Consider the following 18,327-nt stretch of genomic DNA (forward strand, 5'->3'; position numbering starts at 1 on the left):
TTAATACAGCGTTTACCCAAAAATAATGTGACCCAAAACTTTTTGATGAGTTTATGCGAACGACTATGAAGTGAAAATCGCAAATGCAAGTATGTAGCACTTGAAAGTTAAATTAGTAAATTTATTCAGATTTTACTAGATTTTTTTTTTTGATTCCACTTTCATCAATAGTGATTTTACACTACCTCCTAAAACATTCCAAGCCAACGGTTAGAATTTTTGTATGACTGCAGTTCAAAAGTGGTGGTGGGTGGAAGCAGTTAGGTCACATGGCAAGGAATGCAGTGATATAAGGTAGCGGTCTGTGATACCCTGGGAGGGGGAGGGGATATCTTCGCCAGCAGCCATGGTGAAGAGGAGTGGAAGGAACCATACAACAAACTACATTTAACCCCTCTCCCTCATCACCCATCCACCATTCCCCCATTCGCTCATCTGTCATGCGTGTGCGGAGGTTCAGGAAGCCCTTAACTTAAGTGGCACAAGTGACACGACTAACCGAAGGTTCGAGAGGCAGTTAACAGCAGTCTGAAGTGGCACAAGGAGGCAGAGCTCGTAATTTTTCAACTAAGCTGTTCCCAATGGCATGATACAAGTTTGCAGTTATAATTAGAGAAAGATTGAGATGCACAAAATCTGAGCCAAGTCAAGCGAGCAGGCAAAGCTCGATTTAAATCAAAAGTCAAGTTATTTTACTTGAAAGGATGAGACTCGACAATCTTTTTCTTATAACTCGATACATATTTGACAAGTGCAACTGTGTAGTGTAACATATTTCATTATCACAGTTTTCTTAAAGATAATTTACACTGCCCAAAAAAGTTTATTCTGCTACTTAATGAAAAATACGCCAATTTTAAATGGCCTGATGTACGTTATAGATTTGTAACATAGCAAACAAAATATGAAAGTAGAATATTTTGTCTGGATTTTACATCTATAGTGGCTATCGATAGTATGGCTGTTCAGCATGAACAGGAAAGTGTTGGGCCATACACCATCACATCATTGTCTATATTAAAAATGGTGGATGTCTATTTTTGTCTACAACAAAAATTATTAATTTTACATGCATTTTAACACCTTTTTTTGTAAAAAATTCCTCGACTCGTAGGTATTATAACTGACCTCAGCTAGGCTCAACTCGACTCTTAGGTATTATAACTGACCTCAGCTAGGCTCGACTCGACTCGTAGGTATTATAACTGACCTCAGCTCAGCTCGACTCGACTCGTAGGTATTATAACTGACCTCAGCTAGGCTAGGCTCTGCTCGACCCGACTCGTAGGTATTATAACTGACCTCAGCTAGGCTAGGCTCGGCTCGACCCGACTCGTAGGTATTATAACTGACCTCAGCTAGGCTCGACTCGACTCGTAGGTATTATAACTGACCTCAGCTAGGCTCGACTCGACTCGTAGGTATTATAACTGACCTCATCTAGGCTACGCTCGGCTCAACCCGACTCGTAGGTATTATGACCTCAGCTAGGCTCAACCCGACTCGTAGGTATTATAACTGACCTCAGCTAGGCTCGACTCGACTCGTAGGTATTATAACTAGAGTCCCGTAAAAATGGTTTTATTTTTCCTTAAATTTCGTTTTGAAAAAATCAAATTTCGGTTTTATTTCGCTGTTTTGGTTTTTCATGTTTACTTTAACTTTTGAGAATGGTTTTATGGCCTACAAGTTTTGCTTGGCTAAATAATAGTGGCACGGCGTATACTCGTATACTGCACTCTAAAGTCAACACTATTGGCAAATAAAAATTGTAGGCTTGAAACAGCTCGGCACGGCCCGGTGCCGCCTAGCGCGCTGCCTCGGCACGGCCCGGTGTCGCCTAGCGCGCTGCCTCGGCACGGCCCGGTGTCGCCTAGCGCGCTGCCTCGGCACGGCATGTCTCAACTTAGTATTCTTTTAATATTTCTTGCTGCTGTTCTTTGTCCCGTTGACGCCGTATTCACTTGCTCTGCGGTCGTATTGCATTTGCTGAGAAGTGTAGTTACGGCAGTTAAAGGTCACTGATTTTGCTTATCAATCGGCGTAGTGCCATGTGTTCATGTTTACGAGTAGTAGAGGTGTAAAAGTAACGAAAAAAAGTGTACCCGTATGTATTCGTTACTATAACAATTAGTACTCGTTACTATCGTGTCGCTACGTTACTCGTTACTTCTGATACCGCATAACATGCAATGTTATGTTGCAGCAACGAATCGAGTCGTATTGCGTACGCGTACAGTATGACGTCACGTAAATAATAATAAATAGAATATAAACAATTAACAATATTTGATAATTAACAGTTTTTGTTAACCAAGAAACAATTAAATCTCATTAGAGCGGTTTTATTATATTATCTCTTTTAAGATAAAAACAACAAAAAACGTGAAAATAAGCGATAATAAATAACAAAAACATACATATTTCTAATTTGTAAAAAATACTTTCTTATAAACAGTAAAAAACTTGGACGACAAATTTCCATATTATACTTAATAAACAAACATCGTTCTTTGTAACGTAAATTCATCGAATATGCGCGCGCATGCGTAAAACATACGAAAAATGTGAGTAACGAAATCCAGCCGTGTGTAACGTTTCGTTACTCGATACTAGATGGCGCACCCGTTACTCAGTCAGTACCGAATACATACATACGGTTTGCTACACCTACAGCTCTAACGAGTAGGTTGCCAAGCCAGTCAAACGTAGTTGAAAGCATGAGGTTGTTAACTGTTCAACATGAAAGGAAGAATTAAAATTTTATATTTCTCTACAAGATTAATGTGTAAATACAGCGGGTTGAAAATCATGGCAGCTATATTGTGTTGAAAACATCGCCGGTATTTTTTATTAACTTTGTGTTGATGCTCAGGTACATTTTTCTCTTTTTAATTAGTTTATGATTGCAATTACTGCTTTCGTTTCAAATTGTAATGATTACGTGACGGGAATACTGTAAATCATTATTTACTTTCATTTCTACAAAGCGGCCATGTTGAAACTTAGAAAAATGGCGATGTGCCGTCAACGTCGTGTTTACTTGTTTTTCGCGATGTCTTGCATGGGTGGTCTAATTCATTATTATCAGTTTTATTTCTCGATGCTGTGCGATTTCGGTGTTTTGTCGCGAATTAAGGTAAATTGCGGTGTTATTTCGCGATATCGCGATTCGCGAAATTTCCGTGTCTCTAATTATAACTGACCTCAGCTTGGCTCGACCCAACTCATAAGTATTATAACTGACCTCAGATTGGCTCGACTCGTACATCTCTAATTACAATGAGACCCTCGCTCTCAAGTTCCAGAAGTTTTGGTAAAGAATCGCGGCATTATTTTGGGTGAACGCGGTCAAGCGAAGGGGGGTGAGGCGGGGAGGTGGACGGGAGGGAGCCCAGACCTTGACGCGCTCCATGGTGGCCCGCAGCCTCTTCTCCAGCTTGGGCAGCTCGCAGCGCAGGTCTGCGTTGTCCCGCACCAGCTGCTTGTGCACCTTCGTCAGCTGGTCCAGGTTGTTCTCCAGGAAGCTGATCTTCTGCTTCTGGGCCAGCGAGCCGCCGTCGTCTTCGTTGTCCTCCGCGCTCACAGACTGGACACACACACACACACACACACGTGCAGCCCGTCATTCACAGTCACCTTCACAAACCTCAGAGTAGTTCTCCATTCAAAAGCAAAGTTTTATCACAGAGAAAAAACTAACAAGTGCACAGCGATCACACGTGTTAAAAACCGAAACTTCACATACTGATTTTAGTTTTGCGCCAACCCATGATATTTACAACTAAATTTGAGATTAAAAATGGGCTATAGAGTTGATGCTAGTACAGTAGAAATACATGTAATGGGAAAATATTTTTTTCAAATTTATGTTACCTGAAAAATGAGTTTCTAGTAGTGTTAAGAGGTGATATTTTCGACAAGTATCTATATAACTAAGTTTGATATTCGATGGGCTACAGTGGTGATGCTAGTACAGTATAAATACAAGTAATGGGAATTTTTTTTTTTTTAATTTATATAACCTGAAAACTCGAGTTAAGAGGCTTCATAATAATATGTGTGATGTGTGCAACGGGTACTCACCTTCTTGATTCTTGCCTGCAAGTCCAGGACGAACAACTTGCGCAAGTTGTGCAGTGTCTGAAGCTCTTTAGCCACAGTGTCTTCCAGCCCTTTGAGGTCCTTGCGGGCCTGTTCTCGCCTCTCGTTCGTCAGGCTACGCAATCAGCAACAAACAATGCAATTACTCAGTTATATTTACTTTGCAGCATAGTTTTTAAATAGATTATTGTAATATTACTTTTGCTTTACTAAATATTTAGTAAATACACTTATTTATGTTCTCACCAAATTTTTTTTTCAAGGTAAGAGCATACTTCACTTAAAGTTTTCATACTTTTGAAAATTTGAAAAAATAATTTTTTACTGTATCATTGTGAAGGGGAATCTCCTACCAAAAACAGGTACACTGCTTCAACAAAACAACACTGGCCAGTGGTGCAGTCGTAGTTCACAGTAGTTTGAACTCAATATTAATTTAGCTAACAGTTTTTTTCAATTATTCTTAAATGATAAATTAGCTGTATTAAAAATTTTTTTATCTATTAGTGCAAAGATGGTGACCTCAGCTAGAAACCTGTGTATGTCTAAGTAGCTACCACTAAGAAAAAAAAAAATTTGCATCCAAATCATCATGGACATATGACAAGGGGGCTTAAGGATGATGTTTCATGTGTGGCTGTCCTACAAAGAAAAAATGCTTTTAAAAGTTTAGCTTTGGAATACTTATAAATTTATGGTCTCAAATCTTGAACTTTAATAGTTTCATACAAAATTTTGGCGATTTAGTAAAAAGTTGAACACATGAATTTAAGTATTTAAAAAAAAAAAAAAAAACATTAATATACCCTCAAATATTCATGCTCGGGAGGGATATGTCGCCCCCACCACCCCTCTCTGGAACCGTGCTCGACAGATGAGGGGATAAACGGTGATGGAGCACTGAAAGATAACACTGGTTGGAGAAACGGGAGTACCCCGAGGAAACCCCCCGGGCGGGGAATCAAACCCAGACTTCCTTCCCCGGAGGGAGACACGGACGTGCTCGTAGCATCACTCACATCAGCTCCTGCAGCTTGCTGCTCTTCTCCGTCTCCTCCTGCTTCAGCTTCTCGTAGTCCTGCTGCATCTGCTGCAGTGCCAGGCTGGACTTCTGGTTCATGCTGCGAACAACCACCACCGTCACTACATCAGCATTGCACTTCCCTCTCCCGTCACCAAGGGCGGGGTATCCAGGGATCTGTTTGCAAGCCCTTCAGGAAGCAACGTAACAGTCAAACCTTATTATTAGAGACACATGTATTTCGCGAATACATTTCATGTCAAGGTATTTCACAAAATGCTGTAGCTTTTCTCCTTTGGTTATTGGCCGAGGTCGGTGAGAGGTGCCGTCCCGCTCTTGACGGGGGGCCAATGAGAATGTGGTCACCGTACTGCTGCACCCTCACAATTTGCCGTGACTCATAGAAAAAGCTACAGTGTTTTGTGGAATACCTTGACACGAAATGAAATCGCAAAATGCAGATGTCCCTAGGTATCTGATTTGAATATATATATGCTGTATAGAAGTCGCCAGCCCAGGTAAAAATTTCTAATACGGTTTTGAGGTAGTCGGTTAATTCACCGCCGCCAATCGCCACCATCTCCAGGGCATCGACTCGTGGTGTGGTCCCTGGCGGACAAGTGTCGAACTCTTCAAACACCCCCTTCCCCCTCCCGTCGAACGACCTCGAGCTGCAGTGAATGTTGGGTTGGGGGGTATGGCGGGGGAATGACAGCGGGCGACAGTGCTGCGCCCTAACGTGCAGATAACAACCCAAGACGATGCGGGGCGTTAACGGCAGCCGCACTGCAGCGGTGAGGTTCCCAAAGCTGCTGATCATACGCTCCTGAGAAACGTAGAGTAAATCCTATCCACTCGCGACTTATGTACAGTATATATATTCGAAGGTGTCTGTATCGGTCGGAAAAGACGGGATTGGGAGAGGCGGACGACGGGCACTCACTCCTTGAGCTCGTTGATGGCAGCCTGCTTCTCCGTGACCTCGTCCCGCAGGGCGGCCACCTGCCGCTGGTGGGCGTCCCGGAGCTGGTCCATCTGCACCTCCAGCGCCACCTTCATCTTGCCGGCCTGCGCCCTCTCCTCTGCCTTCTCGCGGCTCGCCACGGCGTGGACCTGCTCCGCTGCCCTCAGCTTGGCACACTCCTCTCGGAGCGAGTCCACGTCCTCCTCCAGCGCCCGCTTCTTGCTGTCCGCCTCGCGCATGCTCTCCTGCAGCGAGCGCATGCGCGCCTCGTGCTGCGAGATCAGCAGCCGGCACTCCGCCAGCTCCCGCTCGTTCTCCGACATCTGCGCAGTCCGGCACTCTCACCTAACCACTGCATCCAACCTCAGCCATTACTCAAACAAATTTTATATTAAAAATTAATAAAAATTTTACCGTTACAATATTTAAATTTAAGTACCCAAAACTGCTAAAATAGCACTATTTTACACCTTAAAATCCAAATATTCCCGGGGGAGGACCCCCGGACCCCCCGCTTTGATACGGGGGCAATTCTTCTTAACACCCCTCATACACAAATCCTGGCTACGCCACTGGTTATCAGCAAATAGAATTTTACTTTTTGCCTACAAGCCTATTGAGGGTTTCACCACAAATCTGCAAAAACATTTCCCTGACTATTCATGACCAAAATTTCAAACATCCCTAATTTAAAAAAAAAAAATAAAAAAAAAAAATTGTTTACTAAAACAGCAAATGGTGGTAAAGGAAACCAAATTCAACTTTCCGGTCCCACCTCGCCAACAAACAAGATGAGCACGAACCCGATCACTAGGGCCATGAAAATTTCGCGAAAAGATCCCGAGAGTAGCTGGAAGTTAAAACACTGTAGCATTGTCTGTGTTTCGTGATTGGGCGAGTTACTTTGAGGTGCATGTCTATTGTTACAACAACCTATCACACTAATTCAGTGCGGAAGCAAACTCGTCCTTAGTGGCTCGTGCATACAAGGCAACGACTTCTCTCGCAGACGGCCGCCAATCACAGGGAAGAAACCGCTGGTGTGGGTATACCTTGTTGCAGTCTAGTAGGCGTTCAGGTTTTTTCGCGAAAATTTCCTGCCCCGATCACACATTGCAACGACCTAATACCAAAAAAAAAATTTCAATATTTTTTCCCGAAAGAAAAGAGGTTCGCTCCGGAAGGTCCCCACCCACCTTCTTGTTGCTGTCGACCTGGTGGGACTCCAAGCCCTGGCAGCGCTGCACCAGGTTCTTCACCTCTGACTTCATCTTGGAGATGTAGAGCCGTGCCACCGTGAACTCCTCCTCCAGCTTGCCGTTGTTGTCCGCGTTGATCTGCGAACGACAGAGAGGGAGAGAGAGAGAGACGGAGAGAGGAGCGTGCGAGGGCACCGGACGACGTCCAGCGCGCGGTCCCGGGACGACCGCGCCTCACCTTGAGCTCCCCGTCACCACCGATGGCCACGCCCATCTCCCCGAGGTCCTTCAGCAGGTTGGTCAGCATCTCCGTGATCCTCTTCTTCTGGTGCGACGACATGTCCTTGAGCTGCTGCAGCTCCGACGACGTTGTGTTCAGGGCCGACTGCAAAACGCCGTCGACATAGTTTCGCGTCACTCGGCAGTAACTGGTAGAGACCGGAAAAAATTCGCTGGTTTATTTCGTGCTACGCTAAAATTCAAATAAGTATACATCAGCGCTGCTTCTGTCACTGGTTCACTGTTAATCTGGAGGACGGAGGGCCGATTAGAGATCCTCGCTCGTAGAAGTGTCGAATCGCAGGCCCACCCAGTCGAGATGACTCGCAAGTCGGCAGCCGATGAACAGGTGGCATTTGCCCGAGTGTGTAGAGGATATTGGAGTCTATCCTGGAGGTCATTGAACCCGCGAATTTTTCCGGTCTCTAGTAATGGGTCAAACACAAATTTTTTTTTAAACCATATCTCCAATTCATATCGCAAAGAGTTCCTCGAATACACCCCATTGAATCCAAATCTAGATCTCAAAGGTCAAAAATAAAATATACCAAAAAAAAAAATTAATAATATTAACTATGGTGTTGAAACATTCAACCCTTTAAATGTTTGTTTCACAAACTAAATTTCCAGGATAAAATGGTACAGGACAGGTACGAAGAAAAAATTTTACCAAGTAAATTCAGTAGTTATCAGTGTTGAATTTTTTAGTTTACTTTAATTCTTCTTAGAATCTTTGTCCTTGAGTATCTAATACTTTTAAGGATTTGATGGTATTTGAGGTGTTGATTCGCCCATTTCTATTATTTAGTTTATGCCTCACTGACAGCCAAATCATTGCACCATATTCAGTCATTTTGGGGAAAGAAATCAGAAGTACAGAAATTATTCTGATTCACACTATTGCACTGAGTTCACGATTATATCACAGTTATTTGGACACGCCCCTCTGCGACCGTGAGCCAGCGATGCCTAGCTAGGAGAGAAGTAAGTGAATCAGGTAGTGCTTATTAACAAGAACCAGAAAGGTTTCCACAAAGAAATAAGCCAAATGTAAAAGCAAAAATTGGGTTGAGCACACCTAGGACATTGAATTTACCGTGACACTAGAAGAATAAGCTGAGTTCCCAGGTCTTTAACCAAGGATTTAACTCGGATCCTCTGGAATACTAGTCCAGTTTCTTACAACTACTCCAGTGCACTTAATGAAAAGCACTGTAAATATACTATTATTAAAAGTTAAATGTTTTTATAGGGATTTTTAAATGTATGCTCCAAAAGGAGAATGTCCTCGTGCGGGAGCGACAGGCGGAGAAGGTCCTCGTGCGGGAGCGACAGGCGGAGAAGGTCCTCGTGCGGGAGCGACAGGCGGAGAAGGTCCTCGTGCGGGAGCGACAGGCGGAGAAGGTCCTCGTGCGGGAGCGACAGGCGGAGAAGGTCCTCGTGCGGGAGCGACAGGCGGAGAAGGTCCTCGTGCGGGAGCGACAGGCGGAGAAGGTCCTCGTGCGGGAGCGACAGGCGGAGAAGGTCCTCGTGCGGGAGCGACAGGCGGAGAAGGTCCTCGTGCGGGAGCGACAGGCGGAGAAGGTCCTCGTGCGGGAGCGACAGGCGGAGAAGGTCCTCGTGCGGGAGCGACAGGCGGAGAAGGTCCTCGTGCGGGAGCGACAGGCGGAGAAGGTCCTCGTGCGGGAGCGACAGGCGGAGAAGGTCCTCGTGCGGGAGCGACAGGCGGAGAAGGTCCTCGTGCGGGAGCGACAGGCGGAGAAGGTCCTCGTGCGGGAGCGACAGGCGGAGAAGGTCCTCGTGCGGGAGCGACAGGCGGAGAAGGTCCTCGTGCGGGAGCGACAGGCGGAGAAGGTCCTCGTGCGGGAGCGACAGGCGGAGAAGGTCCTCGTGCGGGAGCGACAGGCGGAGAAGGTCCTCGTGCGGGAGCGACAGGCGGAGAAGGTCCTCGTGCGGGAGCGACAGGCGGAGAAGGTCCTAGTGCGGGAGCGACAGGCGGAGAAGGTCCTCGTGCGGGAGCGACAGGCGGAGAAGGTCCTCGTGCGGGAGCGACAGGCGGAGAAGGTCCTCGTGCGGGAGCGACAGGCGGAGAAGGTCCTCGTGCGGGAGCGACAGGCGGAGAAGGTCCTCGTGCGGGAGCGACAGGCGGAGAAGGTCCTCGTGCGGGAGCGACAGGCGGAGAAGGTCCTCGTGCGGGAGCGACAGGCGGAGAAGGTCCTCGTGCGGGAGCGACAGGCGGAGAAGGTCCTCGTGCGGGAGCGACAGGCGGAGAAGGTCCTCGTGCGGGAGCGACAGGCGGAGAAGGTCCTCGTGCGGGAGCGACAGGCGGAGAAGGTCCTCGTGCGGGAGCGACAGGCGGAGAAGGTCCTCGTGCGGGAGCGACAGGCGGAGAAGGTCCTCGTGCGGGAGCGACAGGCGGAGAAGGTCCTCGTGCGGGAGCGACAGGCGGAGAAGGTCCTAGTGCGGGAGCGACAAGCGGAGAAGGTCCTAGTGCGGGAGCGACAGGCGGAGAAGGTCCTAGTGCAGGAGCGACAGGCAGAGAAGGTCCTTGTGCAGGAGCGACAGGCGGAGAAGGTCCGTGTGCAGGAGCGACAGGCGGAGAAGCACGCACCTGCTTCTGCATGAGCTCCTCGGTGAGCGACTCGAACTCCTTGTTCTTGGTCTCCACCTCCTGGCTCTTCTGGTCGTAGTTGACGGCCAGCTCCTCCAGCGCTTGCAGCACCTCCTTCACCTCCTCCTTGGCACTCTCGTTCTCCTGCTGGATCTTGTTCATCTCCTGCCGCACACACACCCCCCACCTGTCAACCCTGCATTCCAGCATATCGCAGAGCACCTCATGGCGCTGACACAGCACTTCATGGTCGTATTTCCAGGTCAATTTCGTTTTAAAAAAAAACACGAGATTCCTCCGCAACAAGAATTTAATAAAAAGTGTAACCAGCACTATATCATTTTATCATATGATTTTTAACAAAATTTTGATAAATCAGTTTTGTTTAAAATATGTTTGCGCCAATGCATAAAATCAACGAGTCCTTTAATGTATATTTACAGAAAATGTTTCAGGGTTCCTAACATTTGCAAAAAAAAAAACTTTATTAATGCATGTATATTTACAGAAAATGTTTCAGGGTTCCTAACATTTGCAAAAAAAAAAAAACTTTATTAATGCACTAGACTTTTACTGTATTGCTTAATTCGTATTCCTATTTTTGACGTGACAAAGTCTAATAAATTGATGAACGCCGGGTGCACGCACGAAAAAGTGTCCCACTACGGATGTTCCTGTTTGCTCATTGTACGCATGCGTGGCATCTCTCTTCCACTCAATTGGAACGACCATCGATTTGACTTTTCAATCATATTTTTGTCGTTTGAATTATTAATATTATGTAATTTAACGATCGTCCACCGATTTTCAGCACAATCGGTACGGTTATTTAAAAGTAATGTTGAATATTCAAATACGTTTTGAACCAACAATGGTGTTTTACAGTTACAAATAAAAATTCAAATTACAACCGGGATCTTTTGCACAATGTTTTAAAAAATATTGTAACACCTTATAAATAAGTTTCGTGTATTTGGCATGCGTATTTGTTATAAAATCGAGTTATTAAAATGTAATAATATTATTCCCCTACCGTGAACAAAATTTTTATAAAGGTATATACAGTAAAACCCCTTATTTGCACTTTTCAAGGAACCCCAAGGAAAAAGTGTAAATTGCGGGAAAGTGTAAATTGTGGGAAAGCACTTTTATTGGAAGTTAATGCTAAATTTTAGCTTAAAAAAATGTATCAGCATTTACCTATTTTTAATTATTGTGTTTAAAGTACTAACAGGAATATTCAGTTCCTTGGCCAAAACCACTCGGGTACCCACATGCTTGTCAAACTTCTCAATAATTTTAATTTTATCTTCAATAGATAAAGTATTTCGTGGAACTTTATACCTATCCATCTTCAATCAAAATCTTGCCATAAATAATATTGTGAACGATAAAAAAACACGTGCTAACCAAAACGGACGTTGACTAATGTAAACAATGAAAGCCATCATAGATATGTACTGTACATAATGCAGCACTACTAAATATACGTACTGTGTATGAGCGCTTTCCGGTAGTATCGATAGCTCAGCGCTTCGGACTATGCTCTGCTACGAGAGTGCTCTATGACACCATAAATAAAACCGTTTGTGGTTCTGCTACGAAAGTTCTCTATGGCAGCAAAGATTAAAACGTTAGTAGAGGAGAGGTACCATAGAACTTGTCGATACATCAAAACGAAAGGTTACAGACAATAGGCGAACTACTTCAAACTTTTCACATCTATGACTAACGTGACGAGTATTTACATTTTTACCGTGTTTTGAAACGTACATTCCGGGTTTTTTGGTTACTTAGCGGTGTAATTTCAGGGAAAATGCAACACAAAAGTTAATGTACAATAAAACGGACCTACATAAAATTACGTTATTTGCGGGAAAACGTAAATAACGAGAACGTAAATACGAAGTTTTACTGTATAACATCTGAAACTATCAATTATCAAATATGGCCTCGTGGCTTAGCGGTCAGCGGCGCTATTTTCTATCGTAAGGTTGTCGGTTCGAAACCCAGCAGATGCGAAATTTTTTTTTGAACTTGTAAAAATAAATACAGTGCACGTAACATTTCAAAAGTAATAAATATATTTGAATAATGAATGCAAATAAAAGTAAATTTATTAATTAAATTGTACATTTCATTTCACTCCTTTGTAACCATACAAAATAGTGATAATTCAATAAAAATGATTCAATTTTATTCATAAAAATATTCAGAGGTAGATTTTATCATACAAAAGATAAAAAAATTAAAAAAAAATTCTTCCTCAAAGAATATAATATTTTTAATGCCTAAATGGTTTGGTTGCAAAAACCTATTACGGCTCAGTCTCAGGCCGAATATGATATTTCCATTCTTCTGGATCAAACATTACATCAATGTTTTGTTATGACGTTGTCACGTTAAACTATCGTCCGTAAACCGACTTTACAGACAACCAATTTTTTTTTTTTTACCCTGAAATTTTTTTAACATAAATATTCTGTCACATTAATGTATTAACATTTTTCCTTGGTATATTTGAATGTCCCAAAGGGCATTACTCTGCAGTTGGAAAATTTAGGAGAGAATTGTCGGTTCTTAATGGCCAAACTCTGGGAACCAATGAACAGTGCCAAAGCCATAAAGATTCTTGGGAAGATCGATTGTTCAGGAATAATCACACACTTGGTGTTTGCTGGAAGGCTCTCATAAAAAAAAACCAAAGAATTGCCATGCTCACCAACACAATGGTTCGTCTCTCCCCAGGACAGATGCACGAATTGCTACCCTCACCAACACAATGGTTCGTCCCTCCCCAGGACAGATGCAGGAATTGCTACCCTCACCAACACAATGGTTCGTCTCTCCCCAGGACAGATGCAGGAATTCCCACCCTCACCATCACAATGGTTCGTCTCTCCTCAGGACAGATGCAGGAATCCCTACCCTCACCAACCCTCCCCAGGACAGACCTGCTGCAGCAGCTCGTAGTCGCGCCGCGTGGCCGCGATCAGCTCCTCCTGCTCCAGCATCTGCTCCTTCAGCTTCTCCAGCAGCTGGCTCTGCTGGTTGATCTCCTCGTCCTTCTCGTCCAGCTGCTGGTACAGGCCCTCCCGCTCCTCCTCCAGCTTCTGCCGCTCCTCGTTGGACAGCGAGCCCAGCATGACGCCCCCGCTGGGCGTGGCGGGCATGGGGCCCAGCACCACCGCGGGGGGCGCCTCCGGGGGCGGCGCCACGGGGGTGGCTGCCTCCGCCTCCTGCGGCACACCGCCTCCCTTCGCCCTCCACACTGCAGCCCTCGCACCCCTGCATCCCTACCAGCACTCCTTCACACAACAACTCAACACTCACGTTCGGGCCTGTGCGAAACTTCCACCCAGCAAATCAATCCAGGATCTTTCAAACATCCAACTTGACTTCGCAAAGAAATCTGATATTCGTTAAATTCGTTAAGCTTCGCATCTACTTTGAATCTTCGCGTTTTTTTGGCAAAGATTTGAAAAATCAGATGCCTAACGTTTGCTTATAAACCATTTTTTTTTTATATATATATTTTGATTGAATAAAGTTGGTTATGTGAAAAAAAATTGGTTTATGAATGCTCAATATTAATACATTGTGAGTGCTATTTTATAATTTTTATTAAGTGGTGTTATATTTAGGACCTAATTTGTTAATTACTTATTAATCAGCTCAAACACTACAAGCTATAAACCATTACATTTGTTACTTCAATCCTGAATTTTATTTAATAAGTGTAATACAGCTTTGCCGAGCAAAAATTTTAAAATTTTGATTTGATTTTCGCTTTGCATCAAAAAACTAGAATTCACACAGACCTAAATTATAGATAAAATATTGTTTATTAACCTAGAAGACAACTAACTACATTACAATACAAAACAAATGGGTGTAACAAAAACTACAGTGAAATTATCATTACGTTGCAATGTGTGGGGTTCCAAAAAAACCTATATACAACTGATTTTAAACTGAATAATTTTTATTAATTTCACTGTTCAAACGTAAAGTTACTTTTCTGGGGTATCTAATGAGTTACAGATTTTTCAAAATTAAGAATTATCGGTACTTAGGTCTATATCACAAGCCGGTCAAATGTTTAATACATTCAAGTACAAGACAATTATGCGCAGGCTAAAACAATCTGATTATCACTAAAACAAGGAGGAAGTTTAATGCTATTATTGTCTGATACAGTACAAAAATTTAATAATTGCCTTGAAATTGCATTTAACAAGGCAGTTTTCTGTTCATTTTAGAATCACACTTCAGATCAGTAATATGAAGTGATTCTAACTGTCTTAAAACATAATTCCTTAGAGTCTTGGTCTCCAATCGAAATCATGTAATATTTAGAGTAACCGGAACATGAACACCTGCACAATATCCTGATTCCATATTTTGTTTTTAAACTGTATTTTTAGAAAATTGAAAATGGCTAAAGCAAGTGTTTTCAGAATAATATTTAGGTATGAAATTCCTGGTGAAGATTCTTAAGAAAGCACTGAAGAGACCTTGCATTAAACCTTTATCTTCATTTATCCACAATATAATTTTGTGGTAACCGCTCAGATATCATACTTGTCCTGTGCACGATGAGAAGACTGCGCACCAGTCCACAGCCTTTCGCTTAGAGGCGATACAGCGATAGAAGCAACAACGAGCATCGCACTTATCATCACTAACTCAAATAAAACCCTGAGTAGGCTGGTGCCTAAGGGATCGTCCATTAATCACGTGAGGCTTGAAAGGGGGGAGGGGGCCGGGAAAAATCACGAAAAATCACAAGGGGGGAGGGGGGTGTAGAAAGATATCACGTGTATTAATTTTTTCGCGCGATTTCTACTAAACCGAAAAGCGACGCGTGACCTTGACTCGCCGTAGCCAGGCAACAATATCCCCACCCGGCCGCCGCAACATGAACCACCCGGCTCGGCTTGCCAGTCGCCAGTAAGACTGTGATTTTGGCGCCGAATACATGCGTAAATCACATACAACAAGCCTTTCCTTTTATTAATTTTTATGCCAGTGAAAAAATAAACCTGCAACCTTAATGATGTGTGTCTGGACATTTTTTGATCACTGTGCTTTAATTTTCCAGAATTAAATTAGATTATACCCATATTTAAAGATGATAATATTATTAAATTTTTAAAAAAATATTTTGTACCCAAAAAAATACACGTGATTTATTGAGGGGGGGGGCGGGGGGAGGGGGGTAGTCTGAAACCTCACCACAAATCACTAGGGGGGAGGAGGGGGGGGGGTTAAAAATTTGCTAAAAAAACATCATCACGTGATTGACGGACGACCCCTGAACAGTGCGTCTCACAAGCTAGCGAGACTCGCGACCCCGGGAGAGGGGCGAGAGGCCGAGCAGCGCTGGGGCACGCACCTGCAGGTTGACTTGCTCCTCCAGGTTGACCGTCTCGCCTGAGCGCCACCGGCTCAGCTCCAGCTCCAGCTTCTCCAGCTTGCCCTTGAGCCTCGCCACCTTCTCCTTCTCCTTCTCGTAGCGCCGCTTCCACTCCTCCGCCGTCAGCTCCTCGTTCACGCACACCACGTTCTTGATGGTCTTCGCCCTGCGCACATCGTCCATCGTCCATCGTCCCATCCCACACAGTCTCCCGAGTTCATACAGAATTCACTTGAGCGGGAAATAAATAAACCACAGTGTATGTGTAACTAGACACACTGCACAGACACCAATAAAAAAAAGTAAAACTAAACATGCATGCTGACTATTCTGCTGCCTGAGCTCACTCACATTGGTTCAACTGTGCAGTTTTACGCAATTTACACACTTACATAACTCATTGGTCTATTGCAATTACATTCACCCTGGGGCCCTTCCTGCAAAATAAAATAACTAACGGAATGAATGAACTAATTTACAGCTTAACGTGGGGGTTATTAGACCTTGAGGGCGATTAAATGAGAATGGAGCAATGATGATGGAATGAATATGAGAGTGAACTTAGAGGATCCCGAGAAAACACTCCAGCTCAAGGCAAACGTCCACTCCGTTAACATCTTGCAAAAAAATCCCGGTTTTATTTTGGCCTGACTTTAACTAGGATCACCGTGGTGAGAGACGAGAAACCTCTACTGTACATCCAACACCTCTTACAGGCAAGGCAGGTCTCACTTCGTGCAGACCAGGCCAGCCCAGCGGACCCTTAAACACCTCGTACAGAAGACCAGGCAGACCCAATAACATCTCCATCACCTCGTACAGACCAGGCAGACCCAATAACACCTCCATCACCTCATACAGACCAGGCAGACCCAATAACCCCTCCATCACCTCGTACAGACCAGGCAGACCCAATAACACCATCACCTCGTACAGACCAGGCAGACCCAATAACACCATCACCTCGTACAGACCAGGTAGACCCAATAACACCTCCATCACCTCGTACAGACCAGGCAGACCCAATAACCCCTCCATCACCTCGTACAGACCAGGCAGACCCAATAACACCATCACCTCGTACAGACCAGGCAGACCCAATAACACCATCACCTCGTACAGACCAGGCAGACCCAATAACACCTCCATCACCTCGTACAGACCAGGCAGACCCAATAACCCCTCCATCACCTCGTACAGACCAGGCAGACCCAATAACACCATCACCTCGTACAGACCAGGCAGACCCAATAACACCATCACCTCGTACAGACCAGGCAGACCCAATAACACCATCACCTCGTACAGACCAGGCAGACCCAATAACACCTTCATCACCTCGTACAGACCAGGTAGACCCAATAACACCTCCATCACATCGTACAGACCAGGCAGACCCAATAACACCTCCATCACCTTGTACAGACCAGGCAGACCCAATAACACCTTCATCACCTCGTACAGACCAGGCAGACCCAATAACACCTCCATCAACTCGTACAGATCAGGCAGACCCCACGGCAGAGCTGAGAGAACACCCGCACTCACCGCTTGCCAAACTCGAGCGTGGACTTTGTCTCCGCCTCGTTGAACGATGCTGGCGAGCAGCAGATGATAATGGTCGTGCGAGCGTTGCCGCCCAGCGACTCCTGCAGGATACGGGTCAGCTTCGAGTCTCGGTAAGGAATGTGCGTCTTGTTGCCATCCGCCAGCGCAGATATCACGTTCCCCAGCGCCGACAGTGACTTGTTGATGTTCTTCGCTTCGTCCAGCACTGTGCCTTCGGCACCGGTCTTGCTCACCTGGCAAACATTCACAAGTCGTCAAGAAAATTAACATACTTTATCAAACAAACACATGTGCGAGAAGTATAGATTTTAGTTCTACAGCTCTCTTAGTTTAGACTTTCCTACATGTAAACATAATTTCCTGTTGTCCTACATCAATAGAGACATGCATTTATTGTGTGAATTTCTGCAATTTTCTGGAGAAAATATGAATTTTTCACTTTTTATAAAACACTGAGAATTCACTTCTAAGAACTCAGAATATTACAAAATTGACCTACAAAAATAATAATTTAAAAATAATTTAAATGATGAAGTGGATCCAAAATTGTATCGAAACAAAGAAAAGTGTTTGCATAAATTATTTTTCTGGTTGGTATTTATCAGTCCGTATCATCTGTTGTTTTAAAAACATGTTACCGCCACCAAAGATAAAATGCTTCATTGAATGCAAGCAGCCAGATGCTGAAAGCTACACAATCGATAATTCAATCGATACTTTCGAGTTCTCTATGCGGTACTTAGTTTATGCCCAGCACTCATTTGACCAAGAAGTACTTCTTCCGTATCTGTGGTTCAATGCAAACGTTTCTTCAGGTTCACGTTTATAATGTTCATTGAGCTTGTGATCACAACTCGACCTTTATAAGCGAGGACGGTTACGATATCTTTAAAGAAATAAATTAAAAAAATTGGTGCGCATACTTATGTATGCAATAGAAGTTATTCTTACTTGCACACTAACAGTCTTTAATAAAGAGTTGTTAAGGATTCTTAGAGAAATTTAGGGACTTTTAAGGGCCCTTATTCAATTAAAGACAAATTAAGGACTTTTTAGGGATACTGAGGAGACGTACAAACATTCATATTTTAAGTTAGGACTTTAGGATAACTATGCATTCAACATTACCTTATGCAATTAAAGACAAATTAAGCGACTTTT

At 44.1% G+C, this 18,327-nt stretch overlaps 1 protein-coding gene across 2 annotated transcripts in view; it reads right to left on the reverse strand.

Annotated features, from left to right (window-relative positions):
• LOC134536964 (kinesin heavy chain) overlaps positions 1-18,327 on the reverse strand; it is a 46,078-nt gene that overhangs the window by 12,121 nt on the left and 15,630 nt on the right. The window contains exons 6-15 of one of the 2 annotated variants that reach the window (XM_063377078.1): positions 17,146-17,399; positions 15,577-15,763; positions 13,133-13,417; positions 10,179-10,343; positions 7,527-7,673; positions 7,286-7,426; positions 6,069-6,412; positions 5,124-5,225; positions 4,087-4,219; positions 3,401-3,589 (exon numbers count right to left, since the gene is read on the reverse strand). In XM_063377078.1, coding sequence (XP_063233148.1) covers positions 3,401-3,589; positions 4,087-4,219; positions 5,124-5,225; positions 6,069-6,412; positions 7,286-7,426; positions 7,527-7,673; positions 10,179-10,343; positions 13,133-13,417; positions 15,577-15,763; positions 17,146-17,399 — 1,947 coding nt within the window. Of the gene's footprint in view, positions 1-3,400; positions 3,590-4,086; positions 4,220-5,123; positions 5,226-6,068; positions 6,413-7,285; positions 7,427-7,526; positions 7,674-10,178; positions 10,344-13,132; positions 13,436-15,576; positions 15,764-17,145; positions 17,400-18,327 lie in introns of both variants that reach the window. The other variant, XM_063377077.1, reaches the window with a different exon arrangement.

This window comes from Bacillus rossius, chromosome 11 (assembly GCF_032445375.1).
Source record: "Bacillus rossius redtenbacheri isolate Brsri chromosome 11, Brsri_v3, whole genome shotgun sequence".
NCBI classification, from domain to species: Eukaryota; Metazoa; Arthropoda; class Insecta; order Phasmatodea; family Bacillidae; genus Bacillus; species Bacillus rossius.